General features: G+C 30.5%; 4 protein-coding genes across 4 annotated transcripts; 3 read left to right on the forward strand and 1 right to left on the reverse strand.

Annotated features, from left to right (window-relative positions):
• Positions 1-5,473: 5,473 nt before the first annotated feature.
• On the forward strand, positions 5,474-7,457 carry LOC114163221 (60S ribosomal protein L11-like). The gene is made up of 5 exons (XM_028047438.1): positions 5,474-5,605; positions 5,707-5,814; positions 5,908-5,950; positions 6,557-6,752; positions 7,078-7,457. The coding sequence occupies exons 1-5, from the start codon at positions 5,489-5,491 to the stop codon at positions 7,268-7,270; spliced, it is 657 nt and encodes a 218-aa protein (XP_027903239.1). The 5' UTR covers positions 5,474-5,488; the 3' UTR covers positions 7,271-7,457.
• Positions 7,458-8,625: 1,168 nt separating this feature from the next.
• LOC114179338 (inactive protein RESTRICTED TEV MOVEMENT 2-like) lies at positions 8,626-11,271 on the forward strand. The gene is made up of 2 exons (XM_028065659.1): positions 8,626-8,801; positions 10,196-11,271. Exons 1-2 carry the CDS (start codon positions 8,663-8,665, stop codon positions 11,164-11,166), a joined length of 1,110 nt encoding a protein of 369 aa, XP_027921460.1. The 5' UTR covers positions 8,626-8,662; the 3' UTR covers positions 11,167-11,271.
• An 838-nt stretch (positions 11,272-12,109) lies between these two features.
• LOC114180345 (G-type lectin S-receptor-like serine/threonine-protein kinase At4g27290) lies at positions 12,110-15,769 on the reverse strand. Its single transcript, XM_028066645.1, has 7 exons — positions 14,296-15,769; positions 14,089-14,208; positions 13,760-13,920; positions 13,472-13,682; positions 13,145-13,376; positions 12,581-12,731; positions 12,110-12,499 (listed from the first exon to the last, which is right to left on the reverse strand). Exons 1-7 carry the CDS (start codon positions 15,668-15,670, stop codon positions 12,191-12,193), a joined length of 2,559 nt encoding a protein of 852 aa, XP_027922446.1. The 5' UTR covers positions 15,671-15,769; the 3' UTR covers positions 12,110-12,190.
• A 6,617-nt stretch (positions 15,770-22,386) lies between these two features.
• LOC114162522 lies at positions 22,387-23,731 on the forward strand. The gene is made up of 5 exons (XM_028046446.1): positions 22,387-22,611; positions 22,683-22,775; positions 23,045-23,263; positions 23,445-23,555; positions 23,642-23,731. The coding sequence occupies exons 1-5, from the start codon at positions 22,540-22,542 to the stop codon at positions 23,702-23,704; spliced, it is 558 nt and encodes a 185-aa protein (XP_027902247.1). The 5' UTR covers positions 22,387-22,539; the 3' UTR covers positions 23,705-23,731.
• Positions 23,732-24,037: the final 306 nt, after the last annotated feature.

The raw sequence follows: 24,037 nt of genomic DNA on the forward strand, positions 1-24,037 counted from the left end.
TGCTCCAATCAATTGAGGACTAGTGGAAGCTTTTTCTCTATAACGACAATGTTATGCGTGTCTCAATCCAGGCTCTTTCTAATCCTTTCTCAAATTATAATTTTACCTTATATTCTTCCTCTTGTGATAAGAATTATTTAACTTTATCAATTTTCATCTTCATCTTATTATTTTCATTTTTATTATGACGGTGATTATTATTATTATTAATATTATTATGTTATATGCTAGTTCTAAACACGCGAAAAGTTGCAAAATTTGGATTTGTGACTCTTGATATTACAAGGAAGAATTCCTTATATTGGAATTTTAAATGTTGAAATACATTTATATGCAATTGATATTGGGATACCATTGAATAAAGAAATAAAGCATCTAAGCAATTAATTTGCTCATGCGACAAAAATATTGTGAAAAGAGATTTCACAAATATTATGGATTTATTTCATGCCTATGTATGGCTGGCTGGACAAAGCAATAAAGATTTTGATGAAAAATCATGAGATCCGCCTAATATGCTTCATTCCCAGAAGTGAATGCAGCAATAAATATATGAATTTATTTCATTACTTCATGCCTTTGTATGGCTGAACAAAGCAATGAGCTTTTGATAGAAAATCAAGAAACCTGTCCAAATTGGTTCTGCTCCATTCCCAGAAGTGAATGCCGCAACATTTGATTTATATTTTCATGATCGTGATCATGATATTGATTATGGACATGGTTATAAAGAAAATTTCAAAGACACATTTTGTCACCAGAAGTGACACAATAATGTGAAAAAGGGTAAAGAAAAATGTGAAAATGCTGACAAAAAGATGAAAGTATATATTATCATTATGGTGGTAAAGGCCATTTGAGTTGTACTTATTGTACACCAAAGCATCTTACAAATAATGAGAAAAACATAGAAACATATTTTACTTATGAAGATGGTGATTTTGATTATGGCCATATGGATGCTACTCATCTTAATATTGTTATTTTCTTTGCTAAAGCAAATGAAAGCATTGATCACCTAATTGATTATGAGAGTGTTAAAAAAAAAAAAAAATCTCATATTGATATTTACGTTTATATGAAAAACGAATGTTTTGCACTAGTACCAAAAGATATGCGTCTTATTGATAGTGCAACAACTTATACAATTCTCAAGAGTAATAAATTTTTCTCTTGTTTGATAATGTGAGACATCGATGTTAGTATTATTTATAGTACTACAAATATATTTGAAGACTCTAAAAGAGCTACTATACTTCTACCAAGAAGTTGAATAGAAACTTATTAAGTTTCAATGATATTTGTCTGAATGGATATTATATTGAGACAAACAATGAAAAAGATATGAAATATCTTTATATCTCTATGATTGAGTTGAAAAAGAAAGTGTATTGGAGAAATTATCAACATTCTCTTATAGTTTGTACTACAAGTTTATTAGTACAATTAAAATGCATGTCATGGTAAACCAGAAGTTTACAAATCAAAATGATTACCTTGTTTGACATGATCAGTTATTATGATGCGAAAAAAAAAAAGGGTTGAAAAACTCATGTGGACACGTTTGAAGCGTGGTAGACCTATTGGTTCCAAAGATAAAAACTCTTAGAATGAGAAAGGGAGCTAATATGCAAAATGACCTAATCGAAAAGGTTGAAATCCCAAAAAGATTCATTTGACATAATTAATGGTTCGGTTCCAGAAGAACCTCAGGTACCTGAAATGGTTGAAAATGATGAGATCTCAATAAATTATGTCATCAATCATATAATATGGAACCAAAATAAAGTTAACATTGACGAAACTTTTACTTATAATATAGCGATGAATGCTATGAATGACAATGAAGATCAATAAGCAATGATCATTGAAGATTGTCGGCAAAGAAAAGATTGGCCAAAATGAAAATATGCAAAGAAGCATAATTATATTTGTTTGCTAAACGAAAGGTTTTTGAACATATAGTTCGCACACCTGAAGTTATGAAACCCGTTGGGTACATATGAATTTTTGCGCAAAAATCAAATTAAGAATGATGAAATTGTTAGATACAAAGCACAATTGGTTGCTCAAGGTTGTTCACAAAACCTTGTATTGATTTGTGAAAAAACATATTCACTAGTATTGGATGCAACAACATTGCAATATTCGATTATCCTAGTTGCACAACAAGGTTTGCATTTACATCTAATGGATGATGTTACAACCTATTCGTACGATTCTTTTGAGAATCATATTTATATGAAAATCCCTGAAGGATTTTATTTGCCCAACAAGACAAATTCTTAATAGGGTTATTCAATAAAATTGAACATGCTCTTTTATTGATTAAAGAAATCAAGACGTGTGTGGCATAACCGTCTTATTGAGTACTTATTAAAAGAAGGATATAAAAAATGATCCTATTTGGTCTTGTATTTATATGAAAAGATCCAAATAATGAATTTGCCATAATTATTGTTTATGTAGATGACATAAACGTCGTTGAAACTACTAATAAGCTCACAAGGCAATTGAAAGAATTTGAGATTAATGATCTTTGAAGGGCAAAATCTTGTTTGAAATTAGAAATTGAGTATTTAAATAAAAGTATTTTTATACGTCAAGAGGCTTATATGATTAAGGTACTTAAAATGTTCTAAATGGACAAGTCATGTTCATTATGCACTCCAATAGTTGTGAGGTCGTTAGATGTTGATAAAGACTCTTCTTAGACCTCAAGAAAATGATGAAAATCTTTTTGGTCTAGAAGCACCATATCTTAGTGTCATAGAAACACTAATGTATCTTGCGAATTATACTCGATCTAATATTGCATTTGCTATAAATTTGTTAAGCAAGATATAGTTCTTCAACTACAAGAAGAAAATGGTTTGGAGTAAAACATATACTTCGTTACTTTAAGGGTACTACGAATATATTCCATCCAAATGATTCAAATTCAGACCAATGGGTTATGGATATGCATGTTATTTTACAATGTCACAATGGTTGATCACAAACAAGATGTTTGTTCAAATGTGGTAGCACAATGGTTTCATTAAGGTATATGAAACAAACCATAGTAGCAACATCGTCTAATCATACAAAATTACGAGGAAAGTTGTGAATATGTTTTGTTAAGGTTTATAATTTAACATGTGCAAGAAACTTGTGACTATCCCCGAGAAAGATGGAATCAACAACCATATATGAAGACAATAGTATATTGTTCAGTTGAAAGGATGATATAGATATCCAAAAATTCGTTCATCTGAAAATATGACAAGTCTATTTGTAAAGTTTTTGCCAAGAAAAACTTTTGAGCAAATGACTCACAAATTCGGACTCTGTCACCTTAATGATGTAAGTTTACATGAGGGGGAGAAATAGAATATGTGATAAACAATATTGTATTAAAGAATACAGAATGTTGTACTCTTTTTCCTTCACTAGGTTTTTTTATCCCAAAGGGTTTTTCCTAGTAAGGTTTTAACGAGGCACATTCTTTATCAATGGACACTCAAGGGGGAGTGTTATGAATTAATGATTGTCCATTGATTTGATACATTTACTCATATGATTCATTACTCTTTATGGTAGATATTTGTATTAACTAAGTTGATTTGTTTCCTTTATGGATTACATATTGTATCTATAAATAGGACTCTTCCTATCAATAATAAGACATAGATGAGTTGCTCCCTATTCTCTCATTCTCTATTTTCTCTTGTTTCTTCTCTTCTCTATTATCTGTCGTCATTCTCTATGTTATTCGCTTTATTTCATAACAATTATCAATTTATCATTCAACTTTTTAAAGTTGTTAAAATTTTTTAATTTATTGAATATTGAAAACTTTATGAATTTTCTTTTATAAAAATGAATAAATAAATAAATAGGTGGGCTGACAATTATATGACATGGGCCAGACTTTTTCAGCTCGTGCTGAAAATGCAGAAAGAGCCAACACAGTTTGCATTTTATGAGTCAAGTGAGGATCGAACCTAAACAGGCTGGGTTGGCCGCATTGCCACCCTTATCATTAAATTTTTAATATCAAGTTTGTGTTATTTTTCTTTTATCTTTTTGAAAAAGGTAAATTCATTTCTTTTTTCTTCATCTATATACTTATTTTAAGAAAATAAAGTTTAAGATTATAAAATAAATTATTAAAATCTAATTAAATATTAAAGAAGTAGTTACTAAAAGAGGAACTAGCATAATTAAATCACGTTTTATGAAGAGACACACAAAATCATTTTTCTTATATTTTTAAGAAAAAAATATTATATCAAATGGGACAAATGTTTTTCTTCAATAATAAAATAAAAAATGAAATAAAAATAATAAATTTGTATTTAATTTATTTTCTTAAAAAACAAAAATGGATGTAAATGAAAGATGAATACAAACAACAAAAAAAACTTAAACATGAGAGAAAAAATAAATAAATAAATAAATCTTACTCAATTTTTTTTTAATTTTTATTTATTAATATTAAAGAAATAAAACTCTATCTAATCTAACACTCTTGGATTTCTATTATTTCAATACACATAATTTAAAAGTTGAGAGACAAAACGTCTCATAACTATAATATATAAATACGATTGGTGTATAAACGTATCTGATACACCGATACGTTAATTTTGAAAATAATAAATTACGACACGTCATTTATATATATATATATATATTGAAAAGTATATAATTTTCTTAAAAAATATGAAAAATATATGATTATTTTTATGTGAATTAAAATTAAAATTAAATGTATTAAATATTCTTTAATATAAAAATTTTAAATTATTATCATCATAAAGGTTTATTTAATTTTTAATTTTCACAACTTTTTATAAATGTTTTTTAGTTGACATCAATTTTAAATATAATAAATTATTTAAAATAGAAGAAGGTCAATGCAATTATTTAAAACATAAAGCCAAGGAGTGTTCATTCAAAAATTTGTTTTATTAAAATAAAAGAAATTAGTATCTGCCAGCGACAACACACGTGTACTATTAGAGTGTTTATATTTTTTAATTTTTAAAAAAATTAAATTAAGATTAATAATAAATATATAATTATTTTTAAAAAGTTGTTAAATGTAAAATAAAAGAAATAAGATATGTATAATTTTTTTTAAATAATAGTTTAAAATAAATAAAAAAAGGTTTTGATAACAACCGTTAAAAATAAATTATTTATAAAATAATTAAAGATAAAATTGGTATTATGAGACGTGGACAAAAAGAAATCTATAGATTTTATATTTATAGAGAGCTGTTTCTCTTGTCGGAAAAAAATAAGTGTAATTTTTGCTTAATTTATAAATATTTAATAATTTTAAAAATGACATTTTACAATAATAAAGACACACGAGTAAGAGAGAAAGATAAAAAAAGAAGACAACACTAGTATTTTTATGGGCTTTATTGTGCTAGATCCAGCATTCCCTTGTGGGCCTTTGGGCCATCACTGCGATCGGGCCCGATGGAGTCCATGAATGAAAAACCCTAGTCACCTTCTTCCCATTCGTTCGCATATTAGTATCGTTCCTTCACTCTGCCGCTGCAAAAGCACTACTCTCTGCGCGGGATTCCACACCATTCCGTCAACAATGGTGAGCTCAAAATCTCTTCCTCTTTTCTTCCATTGCACTTCTTTCTATCTATCTTCTCAAACCAATTCAACTACTCTCTCATTTGCTTTTCGTTTTCGCAGGCCTCCGAGAAGAAACTCTCCAATCCGATGCGAGAAATCAAAGTGCAGAAACTCGTCCTCAACATCTCCGTCGGCGAGAGCGGCGATCGTCTCACTCGCGCTGCCAAGGCACTGATTTTTTATATTTTTTTAATTTTGTAATATTATTATAATGTTTTTCATCTTCTCTTATGCTCTCTTGTCTTCTCTCTTTCTACTTAGGTGCTCGAACAACTCAGTGGCCAAACCCCTGTTTTCTCCAAAGGTATTATCAGTGTTCATATTTTTGCAATTGTTGAATCTCTGGTTTTGTATTTTGATGTAATTGTTGAGATAAAAAAAATAATCAGAGTAATGCAGATTCTTACGATCAAAGTCCTCCATGCCACTGAATACTGCATACTTTTGAACAAAAACAAACTTGGGGGTGAGATGTTTGATTATAATAAGATAAAATCAAGGCGTGTAAGTAATTTGTAATTATTTTATTCGAGTAATTTTGTTTGTAATTTTTAAAGAGTTTAAACACAAATTTTGATTAATCATGAAGTTTTTCATAATTTGAAGAATTGAAACAATTTTTTTAAAAAAGAAACTTTCATGTAGTGTTTTGGATAGTTTTGTGTTGGCATTTATTAAATTAGAATTGGATTTTCACTTCAGTGGTTAGCTGTAGCAAATGTCAGTGTTCGTGGTTCTGTGCAATTAAACTTTGGTGAAACTCTAATTTGGATAGAAAAACAGTTCCAAAAGTTCCTAAAGAACTACATTTGAATTTTATCTGTATTATTATGATTATGACTTTGTTTCTTTGGCAATTGTGGAAGCCGTGCTGTTAGAGTTTGATGAATTGATTGATTGGATATTGCAGCAAGGTACACTGTGCGTTCCTTTGGGATTAGAAGAAACGAGAAGATCGCGTGCTATGTGACGGTGCGGGGTGACAAGGCGATGCAGCTTTTGGAAAGTGGTTTGAAGGTGAAGGAGTACGAGCTTCTGAGGAGGAACTTCAGCGACACTGGCTGCTTTGGCTTCGGCATTCAGGAGCACATTGATTTGGGAATCAAGTAATTTTCTCATTATGAATAACATAACTGCTTGCTCATAATATTTACACACCAATTTCATTTTCTGAGTTTATGTAGTATGTTGTAAGTAATTTCTTACAGTTTAAATGATTGAACTTGTCTTACCCTGCTGAATTTATGTGATTCATGTAGCTGACTTCAGAATATATTATTTCCCTTTAATTGAAAACCTGATATTTCTATCTTATTTCCATTTTTCCTTTGTAACACAACTTGTGTCACATTATCTTCTGTTGAAAATATGGTATTTTCATCTTCTTGTCCATGATTTCCCTCTGTATTATAACGTGTGTGCATCACTCAGGTATGATCCTTCTACTGGTATTTACGGAATGGATTTCTTTGTTGTTTTGGAGCGTCCTGGCTATCGCGTTGGACGACGCCGTCGATGCAAGTCTCGTGTTGGAATCCAGCACCGTGTGACAAAGGACGATGCCATGAAGTGGTTCCAAGTTAAATATGAAGGTGTCATCCTAAACAAGTCCCAGAATATTTAGTTTTTATCAGCAACTGTTGTTCATTACCCTTTCTTGTTCTTTTTTTCAATTATTAGTGCCGGATCTTATTTTTACAAGTCACTAGCTGTTTGACAATTTTTTTTCAATATCATTAAATTTTGACATCTATATTTACCATCCGGATGAAATTGAATTGCGTGTGTAATGTTTTAATATTTTAGCTTCATTTGATCTTGCTATTGTAGTTTTCGAGTTCCTGTCACTATTTGGTAGTGGAAGATTAGGACCACCAACATTTTCTTTTCCTTCATCTCTGTTAAATATTTCTAACTTCCAATTTTGAATTTTGTTCTTTAAATTACTATATCGGCTACTCATTATTTTATACAATAAATTATTTTATCTCTGACGCAGTGTTCTAAACAAATTAATTTATTGACTCTTGTACTATATACCCTAAGAAAAATATTAACCTGATGCATGATTAGATGATAGAATAGAAGTTTACCTTAATACACTAACAGTGCATATCTAGTATATTAATTTCAATTTTATTTTAATGAAGACTTTTTTATTTTGGTTCTCTAATATTGTAAATTAGTTTTTTTAAAATGTGATTATTTTGTGTTGAAGAAAATAATCAAGTAATTATTCAAAATCGTGTACAGTAATGCTATGATATAATGCAGCTCGTAACAAAAATTGGTAAGATTTTTGAGATAAAATTTATTGTTTATCTTAAAATAAATATTATAGACAAAAACAATTTTAAATTTGTGGAAGTTGAAAATTAAAGAAACCTCTTCGAAAGGAATTAAAATCACAAGTTAATGCTTTTAGGACTACGAAACTGATTCTTAATTTTACAAAAAAAAAAAACAAATAAAATGTTTTATAACGACTAATATTAAGACTTTCTTATTTTTAAGGAATTAAAAATATGTTGTAGCCTATATTATAATTGGCAAATGTTTTACTGATTAAGCAGGACGATACACATAATTAAGAAAAATAGATGACAAAAAATGAGGATGAGAATTAAAACGTTGGTTGGAGTACTTTAAAAGTATTTAGGTAGAAAACTTGACCTAAAAGAAAGAAAGAAAAGGAAGCATAGAGATAAAAAAATGAAAGTGTTTTCTTCATGTGAACCTAAAAGCCTTATAATTTTTCACGTTCTGCATTGTTCTGTAAGTGTAGAGGAAAAACAAAGAACAACTGCTTTATTTGGGAAAGAAGTTATGCTTCAAGTTCCGTAGGCAGCGAAAGGAAAATCCAACCCTAATACATTAACAAACCAAACTACACAAAAAGGAATAGTCTCTTCAACAAGAAAACCAAGTGTGTGTATATAAATTCAATTCCATAACCTACATATGCAGAAGAACCCTATCTCAAACATTTGTAAGATTGAAAGCTAAGTGTGAAATCATGGCTTCTGGAGCAAGAACACCAAGATCAAGAACAACAAGAACACAAGCTTCCATTCGTCCTTTCTATGAAACCTTTGAGCCCAAGTCTGAGATGAAGGAAAATAAAAATGCATATCTTCTTCATATTTATCTTCCTGGTCAGTGCTTTTCATTGTCTTTCTTCAAACAGTTTTTGATTAACGCTATTTTAATATCATTTTTTTACCTCCATTTAAAATTACTTTTCACCACTATTTTTTCTCTTTTTTAAAAAATAAATTTTATCCCGTCAAATGGTAAAAACTAATATTAAATAACCTTTTACCTTCTTCTTTTTTATTGTTCTGTTTGAATCTATACATTAATAAAATTACATCTGAGTGTAAATAATGATGTTAGGAATTAAATATTAGGAGGGGCAATATAAATCTTTTTAGTCACTTTGTATATACTACTTTATATATATAATATTCATCTGTGTAGTTCGGGATAGCAACAATTGAATAATAACTATCGACTTTTTAAATTAATTATAAATACTTAAACGACACAATATTACATGATAACCATATAATCAAGATTCATTACTGGATTTTTTTTATATACTTTGTTTTTTTTTCTGGATTTAAAAGTTTACAACGAAAAAAGAACCAGGTTTCACAAAAAGTGGTAGTTGTAAATTGGCAAACATTTGTTAAAAATTTAATTTCATAAAATCGTAATTTAATATGTAAAAACGTTCTAAACTATTTATTTAATTTCTATTCTCTATATACTTCAAATTTAAATTTAACTATTGAATTATGTTTAGGATTTATATGCGTTGTTTATCAAAATATTTGTAGCAAACAATAAAACACAACTTAGATCAGATAGATTTATAAACTATACTATACCATAACTATAATAAATTCTGAACTTAGCAATTGTTCATATAATCTCTCTCTTTCACATACACAGATATAAAAGTTATATCATAATTCTCACACATCACACGTATAATTCTTACACATCACACGTGTGACATGCATGCAATTTTAAAGGTTCTCCTACACAAAATTAAGGTTTAATTAGTCAAATGATACCTATTTTCATTTAGATCTTTTAAAAATATGTCAATTGAATCTCACTTTTAAAAATATGTCTCAATTAAGTCCTTTTCAACAAAAAATTATTAAGACAGTTAACTGTATTGATATTTTAAATGACTTAAAAATTAAGTATTAATATTTATATTAAAATTTAGTAGTAAAAGTCATGAATTAAATTAACGGTTTTAATAATTTTTGTCTCAAACTCCCTCATCATATGTGTCAACTCGGACTGGTCGGGTGCTGCTGCTTCTTCGAAACCTGCTCTTTCTTCTAGGATTTTCTGGACTTCTTCTGCTTTTTGGTTCTTCCTCTGTTAATCTGCTCCAAACACAGTCATCACAATTGCGTCCCACATAATTGAAACACTTTCACAAAAATTAGAATCTTAACGAAAGTGAATATTATCCGACTAATTAAGCCTAAAATTAATGTATATAATTGTATTCCGCATTCTGCAGGTTTTGTAAAGGAGAAGATAAAGATAAACTTTATGAGATCTTCTCGAGTGGTGAAGGTGACAGGAGAACGATCATTGGGAGGCAACAGAATAAGCAATTTCGAGAAAACATATTCTGTTCCTGAAGATTGCGAAGTGGAGAAACTTCAAGGTAAGTATGAACTCGGAACTCTCACTGTTACAATGCCAAAGAAACCCATTAACAATAATGCTTCACAAGTTTCACCCAAATCATCACAACAAGAAACACCTCCAACTCCATTACTCAGTAGTTCCTCAGAAAAACCAGTGCTTGATCAACCAAACCCTAAAGAAGTAGCCATGCCTCCAAAATCTCCAATGGAACAAGGAGAAAAATCTATGAGAGATAGGTCACCAAGGCCAAAAACTGTTCAAGAGGAAGCCATGGTGAAACCCTCACCACTTTTTGCTTCAACCCCAGTGAAGGAAACAGGTAAATCTCAAAAGGGTCAAGAGGAAACTGAGCCAAAACTCACATCAGTGGGTGATGATGACAGAAGAATAATAGAACACGAGAAGGAGGAGGAAAAAAAGCAAAATGACATTGCAACGTATATAGAAAAAGTGAAGAAGAGAATGCATGAAAAGGAAGATAAAGTTGGTTTGAATAGTCTTGAAGAGAAAATGAAGTTAGGTCAAAGATACATTAACCACGATGAGGTTTGGAAAGGAGCAGAAATAATGAAGACTAGGGCAAAAGAAAGTGCAGAGAAGGGAAAAGAAAGCATTGAGAAAGGAAAGAGAAAAGAAGATGATGAGATGAAGACATTAGAGAAAGGAATAATAAGAGAAGTGGTTGCTTCTGCTAAAGAGGTAGTAACTAAAATTGGAGAAGGAAAGTTGAATGAAGAAGAAAAGCCTTTGGTTGCAAACATGGGTGCTGCAATTCTTGTGATTATGGCTTTGGGAGCTTATGTGACTTACAAGTTCACATCTTCTACCAAAGCATGAAATTAATGAAACTGCTTCTGCTCATCTTGGAAAGTGTAATAGAAGTGATGATAATGGTGAATGTATGAGAATGATATATATGAGATTTGAGACCTTTTTAGTTTACTTGTTTTACAAAAGAATTACGTACATTGGATATTGGCAAAAGCAAAATGAATATAAGATGTATACTTTTTAATGTTAAAAAAGGTTTGAATTCTTCAAAAGGATTACATAGATATATATCCTTTTAAGAAAAGGATCGTTACAATTGAGTTATATAAGAAAAGTATCCTTAAGGTAAAATAATTAATCAATATATATGAACTAACAAATGGAAACTGATTTTTTTTTTTCGTGATTTCTTCATGTTTATGCATAAATCTCCCATTTCTTCTTCTACTTAGTAAAAATTATAGCAATTTTATCATTTTGTTTTCTTAACAAGCGTGTATAATATTTACCTTGAAAGCACTTTTTGGTAATGTAAATCATGCCATGAAGAATAAATCATGAGCTTTTAAATTTACTTAAAAGCTTTTTATTTCTCCTAGTTTCCACTAACAATAAGTTTTAAATATATATTACATTGAAGTAATTTTACTATTACTAGTTTCTCCTTTTAATTTTTTTTATCCACTTGGTGTAGGTATTATGTAAATATGTAGATAACAATACTACATTATTTATGAAAATGAATTGAATCCTTATATTGTTAGAATCAATAGTAATAAATGGCTATATATAGTTGGACCTCTTACTGTACCGGTTTTGTACGGACCCGAAATAATATAGTTGGACGAAATTGTAAAAATGTTACTACTTCCTTATAGACTTCGATTATGCTATAACCGATACCTATAAGACGATGTAAAATGTTAAATTTGTACTAGTGTATGGCATAAGTAGATACATTAACAAACTCAACCGAAATCATTAATCTATTACATGAAAGTCTAATGACTTAAAAATCAATATACTTCATTAGAATAAAAGTGAAACATACATTGGTATTAGATTCATATGTAATGTAAGAAATAAAAGATTATCTAGCATCCACTAGTGAAATAGACAATTCATTCACTGAAAAAGATATTAATTTTTCACTAGAAGATTCTACTTCACTAGGGATCACTCTTTCTATCAAGAAACCAGGTTCCTTTGGTTCAGCTAAAATAGTTTCATTGGTCAACATAACAACCACAGATGCCATGTTTGGTCTATCATTGGGATGATGTTGTAGACATAAAAGACCAACTTGAATGCAACGCAACACTTCTGATACAACGTACGACTCTTCTAAAGAAGTATCAACCAATTTTGTTGGATCATTCTCTTTCCACAATTTCCAAGCCTGTGTCAATATAAAACTAATTGTTACATACATTTCATTAAATTTTATGTGTATATATGTGTAATTAATTTTGTTACTTACATGTCCAATGAGATTATAAGTGTCACTTGTATATGTAACTCCTTTGTTTTTCTTTCCACTCACAATCTCTAACAATAGTATACCAAAACTGAATACATCGGATTTTATGGAGAATAAACCATCAATCGCATATTCTGGTGCCATATAACCACTGAAAAAAATAATAATAATAATCACAAAATGTTAATTTGAAAAGTTCATTTTTATAACAAAAACTATTTTTAATTCCTAAACTTGGACACGAAATTATAATTCTTTTTTGTCCTAAATGTTGATACATTTCATAAACTTAAAAAATAAATAATTATAATCTTTTTAACCCAACAACATTAAATATTTTTATGTATTAAATGACATTCTAGACTACCATTTAAGTAGAAATGTTCAAATGGGGGTAAACAAGTCAAACGTTAGCCTAAAATATCATTTAACACGTAAAAAATAATTAACTTAATTGGGTTGAGAAGATTATATTTATTCTTTTTTAATGTTTGAGGACCAAATTGTATCAGAGTTTGAGAATAATTAACCCTTATAATATATATTGTAGTGAAACATACTTACTATGTTCCAACCACTCTTTTTGTATTCCCTTCAATTTGATCATCTCCACAAAGTCGTGCTAAGCCAAAATCTGAAATTTTTGGGTCATAATCTAGCAAAATATTACTTGCTTTCAGATCTCTATGTATGATCCTTAGTCTAGAATCTTGATGTAGATAAAGAAGTCCACGAGCAATTGCACATATGATGTTGAAGCGTTTCGACCAATCTAAAAGTTTACTTTGAGTTGAATCTGTTGATGATATCCATTTTCTTGGTCAGCATTTTCTTTTCAAAATGAAATATAAAATAAATCAAATAATTAACAAAGTTCATAATGATACCAACCGAAAAGAAATGAATCTAAGCTTCTGTTGGGCATATATTCATATATTAACATTTTCTCTTCTTCTTGAATGCAACAACCAAGAACCTTAACAAGATTTCGATGTTGAAGTTTTGCACACAATATAACTTCATTCTTGAATTCTTTGATCCCTTGAGATGAACCCCTTGAGAGTCTTTTGATGGCAATATCTCTTCCATCCCGGAGTGTACCCTAAATTTTATAATTATTATATAATTTGTTGATTAATAAATAAATTAGGGTTTTTCTTAATAACAAATTTTTCATACCTTATATACCGGTCCAAAACCACCTTCTCCAAGTTTGTTGTCTTCCGAGAAGCCATTGGTGGCATTGAATATCAAAGCGAGGTCGAACAAAGGAAGCTCAAAATCTTGGTTTTCTTCATCGTCTTCGGTTGATACAATATTTTGTGTGCCGTGTTCATTTCCTACATAAACATATAGAAAGAACATTAAAAATACAAATCCAAAGCTTTGACTTAAGGTTTTATTTACTGGGACCATTTTGGATAAGTTTTTCATAAAAAAAAAAATAGAACAAAAATAAAATTGTCTTTTTTTCAAATATTAAAATGGTGTTTGAATAAGAAACTTACCTTTTTGCTTTCTTTTTCTCAGGTAAATGCATACGAAGACAACAAGTAGCAAAACAGTGACCGACGACACAATTGGAATCGTAATTACTAAAACCCTTTTTCTTGTATCTTCATCTGAACCTGCACTCGTCAAATTTCATGTGTATGATGATGAAGCAGATACAACAATTCTAATATTTAGAACAAGAAAACACACAACATAGTTACCTGAAACAGCCATTCGAATGTATATGTCTTGTTGGCTTGCTTGAACCAATTTCAAATCAACAAGATCACCAAACCAAATGGCACAACCACTTCCACCTTCCCTTATGTCCAAGTTTGAATAAGCCATGCAAGAACAGTTTTTCAAGCATTGAATTCTACAATCTTCAAGAGACATGTTTCCATAAGTCCAAGAACTTCTCGTATCAGGAACCTTCATCGAAGCAAATCTCCGAAAACCATCTTGGTTTTTCACCCGACAACTCCAAGGTTCACTACGAACACATCCTTGTGACCAGTCGAAAGTGTTCCAATTCTGGTGAGATTTTGGTCGAAACCCTTCCAAACACTGGCAAATCGGTGTCTCATTAACCATGCAATTTCCATTTGGACCACATGTGTTATAAGGATCACAATCATCTCTGGGAACAGACTCATAAACCCTCCAGGTTTTGTTCTCAGGAATCCATGTAATGCGTTGGCGATGAAGAAGGGTTTGGTTCAAGTAAGTTATTGAGATCACAGACTTGTTCCTGAGAGAGTATGAGTAGTAAACCTCATCTGAATCATTCACGAATTTGGTGTCAACAATTGGAGTGATTCTCAACACTGGTTGGCCACTGAACCCTGCTCCATTCCAAGGTCCACTCCTATGATACTCAACCGAACCTTTCTTCAGAACCAATTCAGGGTAACTACTAAGGAGCATACCCCAAGTTAGGTTCCCTGAAGATGGATCATCCCAACTCTTCCATGCCCTTAACTTCCTTTCAATACCCTTTTTAAGGTCCCATCCAAGCTTCATTCCTGGCAAGAGAGTATCACAAGGGTAGTCAAAGCTTTGCCACAAAAAGTTTCCTTCTTTCTCGTTGTTGTTGTTGCTGTTGCTGTTACTGTTTTTGTTGTTGTTCCCTTCTTTAACTACCAAGTTTGCAGTGTCTAAGAGCTGCACTATGGGACTCAACAGAGGTTGAGTTGTGAGTGATGTCATGTTTGTTGACCAGACAGTTTCATTGTTGTTGTCGAGAAGTACCATGTTTCCTTCATTGGTGATGGTTAACATGTTGTTGCTGTTGCTGTTGTTGCTGCTTTTGATTGGATTGTCACGGTTGGCAACCCAGACAATGGTTTTGACTGGGATGATTTTGTACCATATTCCTATGTAGCGGTTTGTGGAACTACCGGGACTGAAGAACCCTAACTCAAAGGTTCCATCTTTGGAAACTAAGGTGCTGCCATCATCATGAAGTGGCTGAGATTGAGTGATGGTGTCTGATGCCGCGGAAGATTGAGAGAAGAAGACTAATAGTAGCTTGAAAATGGTGATAGCAAGCATGAATGGATGAGTTCCCATTTTTTGTGTGAATTGGTGGTGCATTCAACAGGCACAAATGGTGAAATATATATGTGTATGTGACAGGTGAGTTGACCAGAGATGTGGTGGTCAATGGAAGTTTTCATCCATGGTGGTGGTCAATGGACGGCACCAGAGTGATATAGTGTTATCCGAATACGAAAACGGGTAGATAAACGATACGGACACGATACGGTTAAATTGAAAAAATTATAGGATAGGAGAAACGAAATTTATATACATATACATATTAAGTTGTTTGAAACGGTCAACTAATATATTATCAACTAATACAAAAATAATCTAATTTATTTATTTAATATCCAATATAAAAAAATAATGATAATATAAAATTTCTGTTCTTATTATCAAAATTATGTCAAAGATAAAAAAAATATGTTTCAAATTAGACATAACGTGTCTTATAAATATAGCACCCGTGTCGAACACATAACACAACATTTATAACACAACATTTATAAGACGTCTCGCAACATCATAATATAATACATTATTTGTCAGTGAAGAGGAAGTTGATAAAAACAAAAGGGTTTTATTTTATGTAAAACAAATTTCAAGCCATCTTTGTTGATCACAGACCCTGTTGCTGGGTCAAATGATAGAACAGAACAACATGTTCACTTGTTCTTCAAACATCGTTGTACAACTATGATTCGTTGACTAACATTACATGTTAGAAGAAAATTCGATAATGTGATTTGCTAATGATTGATTTTGTGGTTTGTTTTTTTGTTTTTCTCGTGTGTGGTTTAAAGTGCTTATTCACACATTAAAGCCACAATTCTCGGAATTCAAACTTTAGTTTATGATGTTTGATAATAATCCATTCCGTTGAACCAATTCTAGTTTTTTAGTTTTTATTTTTTGTAAACTTGGTGGCGTTTAGTTGGAATTTATTGCATTGATTTGACTAGTGGTGCATTCTTCTCATTCTGGACAGTTGTTTCTCTTCAATGTCAAGTTTTTGTTGGTACATGTCAATTATCTACGAAAAATGAGAAACGCATTCATTTTAATAAGTATTTTTTGGAATAAAAGTCGTAGTTAAGTCGTTTTCAATAACAAATTATTTAACATATAAAAAACTAGTGGCGTCTATCTAGTTTTTTTTAATATATGAAGAGTTTGTGATTAATATTAACAATTAATTAATAAGGAATTTAAAAACAAATGTGAAGGGAATGAATTTTGTACTCGAATGTTTATGTGTTTACACAGAAATAAGGAGATTGTGTTATATGGAACTATTTGAGGTGTATGTTGACCAATTTGGGATTTGTAGCATAAGTACATGAAGCTACCATTGAATAATGGTTGAAAAGAATTAATTTAAGCTTAAATATATTTGAAGTTAAAAAAAAAATAATTATAAATTTTAAAAATAGAATAGAGTGCACAAATATTTATTATTATTCATTTAATTATATTATATATATATATATATATATATATATATATATATATTTAAATATGTTAAATGATCTTTGTGAATGTATTTCATAATTTTGTAAGTTTGTAAAAAGGTCAGAATTAAATACCTTTCAAATTATTAAATATAAACTACAAATTTATTTTTAAATATTTTATATTAATTGTAAATTGGTTCTTACCCATAAGCCCATGATGAACCCGACTTACTTGAAGTGAGTGTGGTACGACTCAATTCGAGGTGAGCTCTTTACTCAACTAGAGGTAGGACCAACCTAACTCAGTTTGAGGTATGCCCAATCCAACCAGACTAGAGGTAAAGCCGACTATACTCAATCTAAGGTGGGTATGAACTGATTCAGCTTGAGATGGGTCCGACCTAACTCAGCCTGAGGTGAGTGCAACTTGAGTCGGTCAGAGGTGTGATAAATCAAGTTCTATACCCTCACATCTAGGCTTATAACACTTCCTTAGGATTCTCTTTTCTTTTATTTTACATTCTTAGCTTAGTTTTTACAATTTTTTTTAGGAACTTAGAACTTGAGTTGAAATTTGTGTAAAATTTTGGTCTGAATGCTGAAATTTCATCTGGACGATACCGACCTTTGCTAATTGTTTTTGTGCATAACTTTCTCCACATGTGCTTTAAGTTAAGGTTTGTTGCATTGTATTCAAAGAGCTTTCTAATTTGAGTGATATAACACATTTTTTTGAGTTATGTTAGTGTTGCAGTCACTACAAAAATATAACATTTTAATTGGGGTTTATTACTTGAGGTTATCATAACCTCCAATAAAATATATACATTGCGGAGGTTTTAAAAACCCCTTTTAACTACCAGGGTTTTTTTAAGAAACCCAGGGAATGTCTCTTTATTTTTCTCCTTTTTTCGTAATTTTTAATTACTTGACCCGTTATCCTTTCCTCCTCTCTTTCTTTCTCTTTGTTTTACCCTAGTAGTCATAAAATAAGCCCTTCTCGTGCATGCCTCCACTATGTCTCCACTGAGCCTCCACCGTGCCTCCACCGTGGCTTCACCATTTTTGGTTGAAGTTTAAGGTAATGAAGATCGTTATCTTGCTTTCAATTTCATCTCCTTACTTTTTTATTGCTCTTTCTCTTTCGATTTCATCTCCTATTTTCTATTTCGTCTCATTTCAATTTCGATTTCATTCCCTACATCATTGCTTTTGATTTCATTTTCTTCTGTCGTTGCTTTCGATTTCGTTTTCCTCTTTCAATTTCATCTCTCTTACTCATGCCCTAAGTCACTGATTATTTTCCCACCATCAAGTAGTAGCTCTGGCAGTGCCATAGCCACCGCAATCGGAGTGTGATTCCACAACCACTGTAGCCATTGTAACAGTGTGATCCCTAGTTCTGTTCAGGTGCTCCTCTTTGCAGCTTCATCTCTGATTTTGTACTCTTAGATTTTGTTCTTATCTGATTATATGCTTAAAGACTAAGGTTTTTTGTTAACCATGTTTTCCAATGGTACTAATCAAGTTTTTCAAATTTTTGTGAATTCGAGAGTGAACCGAAAACTGTTTAGAAAAATTATAGTGATCATTGCATTTGAGTAGAATTTAGTAACTATGGTATAAGAGAAGTGTGGACCATAGAAAAAGGTTCTCAGAGATCCTGAAACGAACATATGAACTAAAAAGGATCGCTCCTAAAGTACATATGTTCCTAAAGTGTGGACCATTCACATATATAATTTATCAGTCTGTTCACAAATCTCATGTAATCCTTTCTCCAAGAATGCCAAAGTAGTATAGGCCCTAATAAGCCCCAAAATCCCGTAAAGAATCCTATCCCCATGCTCATGTATAATGCCTCATAAAAGACATTGTCTTCATCACCATTGATTGTTTCAACTTCTGGGAACTTTACTGTCGTTTGATCTCTATCTCCAGGACAACTTTTGTTCAATTGTTCACCACAAAGATCTCTGTTTCCTTCAAAACTATAGCCTTCAAAGGTTTCAAAATGCCTTTCTCGTGGGATTCTCCCTGAAAGAGAGTTGTGTGATAAATCTAATTTGCCTAGATCATCAATTTGAGAAAGAGAAAAAGGAATTCCCCCACTGATACGATTTCTTGATAAGTCCAAGGACTCCAGTGAACTTAAATTTCCTATCTCTAAATGAATTTCTCCGCTTAGATAATTTTGGGATAAATTTAGAGAAACCAAGCCAGCCAAATATCCAATCTCTTTTGGTATTTCACCTGTTAAATTATTACTCGAAAGATCAATGCTCTTTAAGTTGTAACTCTGGATCCGAAAACCACAGTTCCACACCTTTCCACATACATATTATGTTAAGTGTATATCATACTTGGATGGAAAAGAATGATAAGGTTCATGGTAAGTAAGATTGATAGAGCAATATATCTGATTTAGAATTGGACCCCTGTTGATGATCTTTTTAGACATTACTGTCAAATTCTTTAAGCATCTTGGAATATCACTCGAGTAGAAATTCTTTGAAAAACTAAGTTCAATTACATAGATATTGCATACTGTCATTTGAAGACAACATTGCACAAAAGTTTTGCAGTCTTGTATTATATGAATCAAACAATGTTAAGACAAACAAGTTTCCATTTATGTTAAAGTGAATGTTTTGTAATTGCACTATAATTTCAAAGTCATAAAAGATTAGGTTGTATTATTACATAATTAATAACAATGTTACATTGCGGGTTATTGTAAGTTACAACAGATTTCTTTATAAACATTTTTAGAATTAATTGGGTGTTCATTTTAGGTATGGTGACAAAAACAGAAAATTAAAAAAAGACAGAAAATATATATAAAGACATAAAGTAGGATTTTTTTTATATATAACATCATGTCATTTATTCACATGCTATTTTTTGTGTGCCTATTACATATTAATATAATATGATATGTTAATATGGTTAATTTTCTGATGATTAATTAACTTCAATATGACAAATAAGGCATGTGGGGACAAAAGAAGTTATTTATTAATTTTCAATAAATAAGTTAAAATGATTCATATAGTAAAAGATTAAATGATAAAAGTAAGGATTTAATAAATGTTGTACTCTAAATAGATTTAGAATATTTAAAATTAAAGTTAAATATATTTCTCCTCTTTAAATTATTTTTATAAGTTATGATCAGTCCTTCAACTAAATTATATATTTATTTATTCTATGCACTATGAAAGTTAAGAAACGTCTTATAGAAGGTGAAGGCTATATTATAGTTTATTATATAATTTTCATGGAAAATATTTCATATGTTATTTATAGAAAAAAAATATTGACATCACTTTTATTATTTCACATCACTTTTAATATTTAACTCACATACTTGCAAGGTTTATGATGTGAAAGTGTAACAGAGGTTTATGCTATGTTTCAGGATTTCAGCTCCAGCTTACAGTAATAGTGAGAATCTGAAATGCATTGAAGAGCTTGCTGATATTTCACATGCCGAAAAAAATTTATTTTTGCTTATAATGGAATATTCTATGTCTTCTTTTAAATATTAATTAAATTTACAAATTCAAAATTCTGTGAATTATATGCAGGAAGCATAATATTACAGAGTATAAAAATTATGCAAAAGAAAATTATAGCAGACCTCTGTTTGATAAAGTTTCTTTATAAAATATTCAATACTATTTTACTAATTCATCTTAAACTATTATCCTTCGTTGTTTAATTTGATGTGTTTATCTTATTTGTAGACCACCGGAAGATGAAGAAAATATCAACCAAGAAGAAAATGTCAACCAATAAATCTTCTACATGGAGACATGTAGTTACACCTGCAGCTCATCATCAATCTCATTCAGGTAATTATGTCACTTCCTTAATACACCTGCAGCTTGCTACCGAGGCCTTCAAGGGTCTACTATCTTTAAATATTTATATTGACATAAAATAAAAATACTTCTGAACATCTATATTTATATTTAAGTTACGAATCATTACCAAATGAAAGAAATGAATATCCAAAGCAGATATTAATAAGCATGTAGCAACTAACATGTAAGAGAGCACTCCAATTTCTCTTCTTTAAGGTTTCAACTTAGAATCATGTCTGCATGTTCTGTTTGTGAAAAAATAATTTTCCTTTCTGTTTCCTACTGCAGATGCTGTGTAGTACAGTTCTTTTCCTACTTCTTATATATTTCCCTTGAAAACCTCCTTCTTCTATTATTATGGAGAATAATTTTTGCAAAGAAGTTGGCACACAATTTGTTTTTTTAGGTGATTGTGTTCTAAATATGAAGGAAAATGACTGAAGGAATAAAGTATGGTACCATTTAAAAAATTTTATTCGTTTTTATGAAAGTTATAATCAGCTCAATTGAAAATGAAAACTTATTTTCATTCCTTCTAAACATTAAGTTGTTTCTAAAAAAATTTAAAAAAGTACTTTAATATGAAATTCTATCACTAAGATCCCATGACTCCATTTTAGATACTATCATTGCTTAGTTTGAGACTGCTTATGAGTTTATGAGTTTACTTGCCTAAAATTAAAAGCACTTCGATAAATTCACTGTAACTGGTACAATAACATTGCTAGCCCATGAATTCTGATAGAGGTACAGTACCATAATAAAGGACCGCGGAAACTCTACTCTTTAAAGTGTATGTGAGGGTGGGGGAGTAGCATTTCCATTCTAAAAAGTTAACAATTATTCCTCCAGAAATATTAAATTGAGATTTTTTTCCCTAATATGCCCCCCTAAATATAAGAATGATGCTAGGTAACATTCTATAAACTTGACTACTTAAATAAAAATTCACATTCATAGTATAAACTAAATATAAACATGGAAGGAAAATACTTAAGCTTTTATTTTATTTTCCCAATTAAAAACATTTATTTGAGTTACATCAATTAGATCCCCTGTACTAAATTGAATTGATTCTCACACACCAAACTAAAACCTGCTTTCTATGTCATTTAGATTTTATTAACTCCTAACCGAGAATCTAGGCTACTTTTTTATGGATGGAATATACAGGTCAGAGGTTGGTGCAAAAGTAGGTTATAAATCAAAGTGACTAAAACATTAAATTGATAGCAAGTGTATTGGCATATAATATTTTGAACACTGACTTTCTTTCAAAATTTAAAACAGTGACCTAGTAAGACCTAAATAGTAGACAAACTATGTTCCCTGTAGTCAAGCAATAAGGAGGGCAAAAATTACATTTTTAAAACGAAGCTTCTAGTTCTCTAAAACATTTAAAACTAAGTTTTTGGCCTCAGTAAGGTTCCAATGTTAATTTTAACTGTTTTATGTTTTGAAGGCTAAGTTTGATGTCCATTCTGATGTTCATATAAGCCACATCCTCAAATCACTTAACATAAAGTGGAGAGACCACCGACAGGAATTGTGGCAACTTAGAAATGATGGAACACGTACTAGAGATGAATTGATCACAATGGTTCCAGCAGGAATAGATAGAGATCATTGGGCTTCTTTTGTGGATTATCGACTAAATTCAAAAACAAAGGTATATTGAAACTATTTTTCATCAACATCGTTCAAGTTAATGATTATTAATTTTTATACGTTGATGATTAGGAGCATGCTCTGAAAAATAAAGATAATAGGGCAAAGCAAACCATTGCTCACACATGTGGATCTAAGAGCATTGCAAGGAAAAGAGATGAAATGGTGATAATACTACATATCTTGATGTGAACTTTTTGTTTCAATTTTTGGCTTTATGTGTTATATTTTTTTTTCTTTAATTTTATAGGAAAAAGAGTGTGGCCACAAGGTTAGTAGAGGAGAGGTATGGATAGCAACACATAAACATGCTAATGGAGCCTTTGTGAGTGATGAAGTGAGGGAAATCAGTGTAAGTTCAATTCTAATAAAGTCTATAATTGTCAACCATACTTTGTGTTATTTTAATTAGTTTCTTCTTATGTTCTTTGTAGGAAAAAATTCAAGTATATGAATCAACATCATCATCATCTGTATCAAAAGAAATATCAAGTACTGATTCCTTAGCTTTTGCTTTCGGAAGCCAAGAGCACTGTGGACGTGTTAGGGGTTTGGGTTTGGGTCTTTGCCCATCTAAAGTGTTTGGCTCCAAGGGTCATTCATATAGTGGAGCATCTTCAAGTTATCCTTCTAATGCTCAGTTACAAAATCAGGTTAACTTTTTAGTTTTGATCATGATGCATTACTTTTATCAAATTTGACGTTTGAATATGTTTAAAGTAATATGTTATGTAAACCAAGATTGTCAAAAGAGCTCCATTTTGTTTCTTCAAAAGTAGAAAATATTATTTTCTCTATTTTGATTATTTTGATTAATTTTGTGTTTTAAAATAGGTTTCTACATTAACATCCCAACTCAATGAAATGAAGGCAATGGTTAATTTTTTGGTACAAAATTATCAAGGAGAGTTGCCTCGTGATTTTACTGTGCATCATGCACCAACGGTAATATTTAAAACTTGATTAAATTAATATATGTTTGATATTATTATTTGGAAAGTTATTAATTATCATTATTTTTCATATGTTAGGTATCTGATCAAAGAAGTGTTCCTAACGAAGAAACAAATGATCAACATCCAACACCGCATTAGATGATATTTTTCGTTTACTTTTGAAATTTGTCAACAAATATGCTTCTAGAAAACTTTTGGTTAATTTTGGTTTTATTATAGGTAGATAGTGCATTGCTTATTATGTCATTGTCATTCAAATGCTACCTCTCCAACACTTATTATGTTAAGAGCATTATGACTGCTAGTTCTATTGGTACCATTTGAATGAATATTTGTATTGGTACCATTTGAATGAATATTTGTATTGATTGCTTATTTTGAAGTGGCATTGAAGGTTTTGCTTATTTGTATTGATTGATACCAAAATATTAAGTAATAAATAGGAAATTTTATAAAATAAGGTTCTTTTCG

The sequence above is a fragment of the Vigna unguiculata genome, chromosome 1 (assembly GCF_004118075.2).
Source record: "Vigna unguiculata cultivar IT97K-499-35 chromosome 1, ASM411807v1, whole genome shotgun sequence".
NCBI lineage: Eukaryota > Viridiplantae > Streptophyta > Magnoliopsida > Fabales > Fabaceae > Vigna > Vigna unguiculata.

Bases quoted from the DNA above. Each gene is read 5' to 3' on its own strand.
- LOC114179338 (XM_028065659.1), top strand. From the start codon at position 8,663: ATGGCTTCTGGAGCAAGAACACCAAGATCAAGAACAACAAGAACACAA. The intron at 8,802-10,195 runs GTCAGTGCTTTT...CGCATTCTGCAG, and splicing joins TCTTCATATTTATCTTCCTG to GTTTTGTAAAGGAGAAGATA.
- LOC114162522 (XM_028046446.1), top strand. From the start codon at position 22,540: ATGGTTCCAGCAGGAATAGATAGAGATCATTGGGCTTCTTTTGTGGAT. The intron at 22,612-22,682 runs GTATATTGAAAC...GTTGATGATTAG, and splicing joins GACTAAATTCAAAAACAAAG to GAGCATGCTCTGAAAAATAA. The intron at 22,776-23,044 runs GTGATAATACTA...TGTTCTTTGTAG, and splicing joins CAAGGAAAAGAGATGAAATG to GAAAAAATTCAAGTATATGA.
- LOC114180345 (XM_028066645.1), bottom strand. From the start codon at position 15,670: ATGCACCACCAATTCACACAAAAAATGGGAACTCATCCATTCATGCTT. The intron at 12,732-13,144 runs GTAAGTATGTTT...TATTTTTTTCAG, and splicing joins AAAAGAGTGGTTGGAACATA to TGGTTATATGGCACCAGAAT. The intron at 12,500-12,580 runs GTAAGTAACAAA...ATATTGACACAG, and splicing joins CTTATAATCTCATTGGACAT to GCTTGGAAATTGTGGAAAGA.
- LOC114163221 (XM_028047438.1), top strand. From the start codon at position 5,489: ATGAAAAACCCTAGTCACCTTCTTCCCATTCGTTCGCATATTAGTATC. The intron at 5,951-6,556 runs GTATTATCAGTG...TGGATATTGCAG, and splicing joins AACCCCTGTTTTCTCCAAAG to CAAGGTACACTGTGCGTTCC. The intron at 6,753-7,077 runs GTAATTTTCTCA...TGCATCACTCAG, and splicing joins CACATTGATTTGGGAATCAA to GTATGATCCTTCTACTGGTA.